This window comes from Charadrius vociferus, unplaced genomic scaffold, assembly GCF_000708025.1.
Source record: "Charadrius vociferus isolate BGI_N301 unplaced genomic scaffold, ASM70802v2 scaffold567, whole genome shotgun sequence".
Taxonomy (NCBI): Eukaryota; Metazoa; Chordata; class Aves; order Charadriiformes; family Charadriidae; genus Charadrius; species Charadrius vociferus.
In genome coordinates this window covers 483,850-488,042 of record NW_009649304.1, presented here as the reverse complement: position 1 = coordinate 488,042, position 4,193 = coordinate 483,850, and the positions used below count along the sequence as shown (strand labels likewise).

General features: G+C 61.9%; 2 protein-coding genes across 2 annotated transcripts in view; both read left to right on the top strand.

Annotated features, from left to right (window-relative positions):
- The window catches only part of LOC104290097 (beta-crystallin B3-like), a 369,903-nt gene that overhangs the window by 281,296 nt on the left and 84,414 nt on the right, over positions 1-4,193 (top strand). The window lies entirely within an intron of this gene.
- Positions 1-4,193, top strand: part of SEZ6L (seizure related 6 homolog (mouse)-like) — a 94,681-nt gene that overhangs the window by 73,910 nt on the left and 16,578 nt on the right. Inside the window, exons 5-8 of the mRNA XM_009889166.1 lie at positions 328-460; positions 874-1,040; positions 2,113-2,307; positions 2,399-2,537. Of these exons, the coding sequence (XP_009887468.1) occupies positions 328-460; positions 874-1,040; positions 2,113-2,307; positions 2,399-2,537 (634 nt within the window). The remainder of the gene's footprint in view (positions 1-327; positions 461-873; positions 1,041-2,112; positions 2,308-2,398; positions 2,538-4,193) is intronic.

Genomic DNA, 4,193 nt, shown 5'->3' with positions numbered 1-4,193 from the left:
CGCGGGGACCCCCTGCTGCGCCCCGGCACCGCTGCCCGGCGGCGAGCTCCGCGCTGAGCCCGCTTCCCGGCACCCCCGGCACTGCGGCGAGCTTTGCTCTGCCCGGGGTGAGGAGCAGGGCGCTTTGATGGGCGCTACACGTACCAAAGCTTGGAAGCTCCCAGATGGTCTCAGCTCCTCCGCTTCGCACCTCCTGCCCTCCCGGTGCCCGGAGCGCGGGCGTCCCGGCAGGCAGCAGCACGGAGGAGGCTGCCAGCGCGCTGGGGACGGGGTCAGGGAAAAATCCTGGTGCAGAAAAGGAAGTTCCTGATTCAGCTGTTCGAGCAGTCAGGAGGCGAGACAGGTCTTCGAGCCAAAAGAGCTGCGAGAGGCAGGCGCAGAGCCCCAGCCCCCGCTATCCCCAGGCCCTGTACTTCGTGCCGGGTGATCTTGCTGGTCCCCTGATCCCGCTGGCTGTGGGGTGATGCAGCGTGCATCACCCTCCTTTTCCTTCCCCCGAACCGCCAAGGCCCGGCACTGCTCAGCGCTGCGGTGCAAGAAGCTGCAAATCCCACGCTGTCCGCATCCGTGGCACAAAGCGCACACGTACGGCGCTGGTGCTCCTGTTCAAACAGCATTAACATTCAGTCTGGTAACAGGCAGTAAAGCGGGTTTATGGCTTGTAGTGAAATCAAAGAATAAAGCCCCTGTTTATGACACAGTAAAAGAGAGTTATCTGGTTGGTGAATTTTTGTTTGCACAATTTCTTTACAATGCCGTATTCCGGGAGCACCAGAGAGCGGGCGCTGGCGAGGCGGAGGGGCCGGGGGATGCTCTGGGGGGGATTGTGGGGACACTTCTCCCATGTAACATGCCGTGTCCCCCCCCGTGCAGGATGGTGGTGTACAGCGGGGACACGAACCAGGCCGCCATCCTCTACGACTCGCTGCGCGCCGACAGCGTGCCCTTCGAAGGGGTCATCAGCGACGGCTCCTCCATCAGGATTGAATTCCTCGCGGAGGAGCCTGCGGCTGCCACGGCTTTCAACATACGCTTCGAAGGTGACGTGCTCTCAATTTGGTACCCCTAAGAGCAGCAGGCTGGTCTCAGCCAGCGCTCCCAGGCTTCAGAACATTTGGGCAATTAACAGAGATATGGCCATAGAAAGGGTCTCGGCTGCCCCCACCACCGGCAGACCTGGTGCTCCGCTGTGCCACTGTCCCCGCATCACTGCAGGCACACAGGGCAACCCAAACCTCGCCTGGGGCTGGAGTAGTTTTGGGCAATACATTCGCCTAGCAAAAATTAGGAGAAGATATAACTAAATGTCATTTATTCCAAGAGAAAGGTTCATGGGTGAGCTGAGTGTCCGTGGGACTCACCTCCTGTGCTGCCCTGGGGCAGCCCCGGGGCAGTGGGTGCCTTGTTCAGGATGGGGCCCCTCCAAACCTGAGCTGAAAAGGCCATCGGTGCCATGGGAATCACACAGCCTGCAGTGACCGTCCCCACCAAAGGCCCAGTCTATCCCCTTCCCTCGGTCCCCATAGCGTGGCAGTGCTGGGTACCGAGCCCACGTCAGCCGCGGGGCCGGGGGCTGTCCTCACCCTGCCCTCACCGCAGCGCTTGCTCACCGGGCTGCCGTCCTCCAGAGCCACCAGCAGCTCCTTCGGGCAGCGGCAGGGACGGGGCGCTGGGCAAACCCCGGCAGCTCACACGGATTTGCTCCAGTCGTCGTTTAAGTGCATCCTGCTGCCGGGATCGGTCCCGCGGGAGCCCCGTGCCTCCGAGCAAGCTCAATAAGGCACAGTAATCCCAGGGGAGATGGCTCAGCAAATACAGCAACGGGCGACGCAGCGAGTGTGTTACTGATGCCGGTACACAATGGAAGTGGGGTTTGGTTAAGCCTGCGTGGCTCAAGGCAGATAAACTCTTGTTAATCCTAATTGCCTGTGAAATACACCGTGGAAGAGGCCATGCGGGCATGGAGGGAAGGGTGTCTAGCTGGGGACAGAGGCAGAGCCCGGGGCTCGCCTAGCAAAGCCCTGGAGCGGAGGGTGTGAGGAGCAGGGGAAGGCAGCGCTGCCCCCAGCCAGCTCCGTGCCCCGCGGGCTAACGGGGAGCTTTCTCTTCCAGCCTTTGAGCGGGGCCACTGCTACGAGCCCTACATCCAGAACGGGAACTTCACCACCTCCGACCCCACCTACAACCTGGGCACCACCGTGGAGTTCACGTGCGACCCCGGGCACTCCCTGGAGCAGGGCCCCGCCGTCATCGAGTGCGTCAACATGCGGGACCCGTACTGGAACGACACGGAGCCGCTGTGCCGAGGTCAGTCCCCGTGCTGCGGGGCGATGCCGGGCAGCGGGCGCGAACACCCGTGGGACCCTGGCTGAGCCCTGCCTGCCTCTCGCTCCCGCAGCCATGTGTGGGGGGGAGCTGACCGCCGTGGCTGGGGTGATCCTGTCCCCCAACTGGCCGGAGCCCTACGCGGAGGGGGAGGACTGCGTCTGGAGGGTGCACGTTGGCGAGGAGAAGCGGCTCTTCCTGGACATCCAGCTGTGAGTAGCTCAGGACCTCGGTGCGTGTCTCAGCCCACTTGGCTGCAGCATCCCCCCTCCCCTTGCCCCGGGGAGCCACGCCGTTGCCCTGTTCTCCCCCTCGGAGCTTTCCTCATCCCCCGTGATGTAGTCGGCACCCAGGGGGAGGTCCAGGACAGTACCGAGTGCTGCTTCCTGAGTTTAAAGCGCTGTTACCCCATCCACTGCAGTAGTTAATCGCTCCCAAGACAGCTCCTGAGCTCCTCTGGAGCAAAGTCGCAGGGAGCGATGCCACAGCAGCACGCGGCCACATGCAGCTCAGAGTGACACACAACACCGTCACGAGCCGGTTCGTTCGGGGGTAGGAACGCCTCGGGACATCCATGCGCTGGAAACTTTAGCTTAGTTTTTGGGCTGAATGGGATACAGGCAGTACCGGGATGCCAAAGGGAGGGCGAGGGGCAGGGGGAGGCTCTGCCCAGCCCTCCCTACTGTGCCCTGCCTTCTTTTTCTTGTGGGACCAACACGTACAAAGTGCATCACTTGCCCTCCTGACTGCCAGCCCGCTCCCACGCCACTCAGCGAGATGGCTCAGACCGCTGCGGGGAGCGGAGCAGAGCTGCCCAGCAGGGCCCCCGCTGCGCTCCGCGGGCACGGGCAGGCACCGCAGCACTCCCTGCACGTGCCGGGGGCCAGAGGGGCACGGGATTCGACGCCAGGCTGGGAGCCCTTGGCATGATAATGCTGCCGCTGCAAAGGGAATCTCCTTCCACGCTATTTTGGGTTTTCAAGAGGAGGGCGTGTTTCAAGTAGAGGCTTACAGTCATAAAGATTTTAAAGCTTTCCGTAAAGTCGCGAGTCAGAGCTCCCAGCGCACCTCTCCCAGCTTTGTGGGTGCTCGGGCTGAGCAGAACTGGAGGCCAGGCGATTTGAAGTCATCAGACATAAATGTCACTGGGAAAATCATGTTTGACAGAGAGCAGAGATTTACTACAAATGTCAGCTTGCCACGGGGATTAGCTGGGCGCCTTCCAAGAACATTCTTAATAAAAGGTTTGGGGATCAGCTCAGGCGTCTCCAAATAAGGCCGAATTAGGCAGGCCGGTGGGCAGGGCCGGGGGGGCGCAGTGACCGAGCGTGTCCTGTGCCCACGGGTATTGTGTGCGCACATCCAGACACATCCTGCCCGTGTGCTTCGTTGGGAGGGTTACTGCAGCCTTCAACCTGATGGGGACTCCTCCTGTGGGACCAGGAGCATCCTGGTGCTCTCCCATATGGAGAGACGTGGCATCCCTGCCCCAGTCCCTCCTGTTCTGGCCGGTAGCAGAGCACTGGTTGCTGGCTGTGCTTCCCAGTGCTGGTGGGCCTCACCGGTGCGCAGGATGAGGCAGAGCGGCAAGCAGGGCAAGGGGATGTCTGTGGCCTTCCAGTGCCTAAAGGGCCTCCAGGAGAGCTGGGGAGGGACTTTTTCCAAGGGCATGGAGTGATGGGACGAAGGGGAATGGCCTCAAAGTGGAAGGGGGGAGATTGAGATGAGATAAGAGAAAGAAATTTTTCCCTGTGCGGGTGGTGATCCCCTGGGGCAGGTTGCCCCGAGAAGCTGTGGCTGCCCCATCCCTGGAGGTGTTCAAGGCCAGGTTGGACGGGGCTTGGAGCAACCTGGGCTGGGGGGAGGTG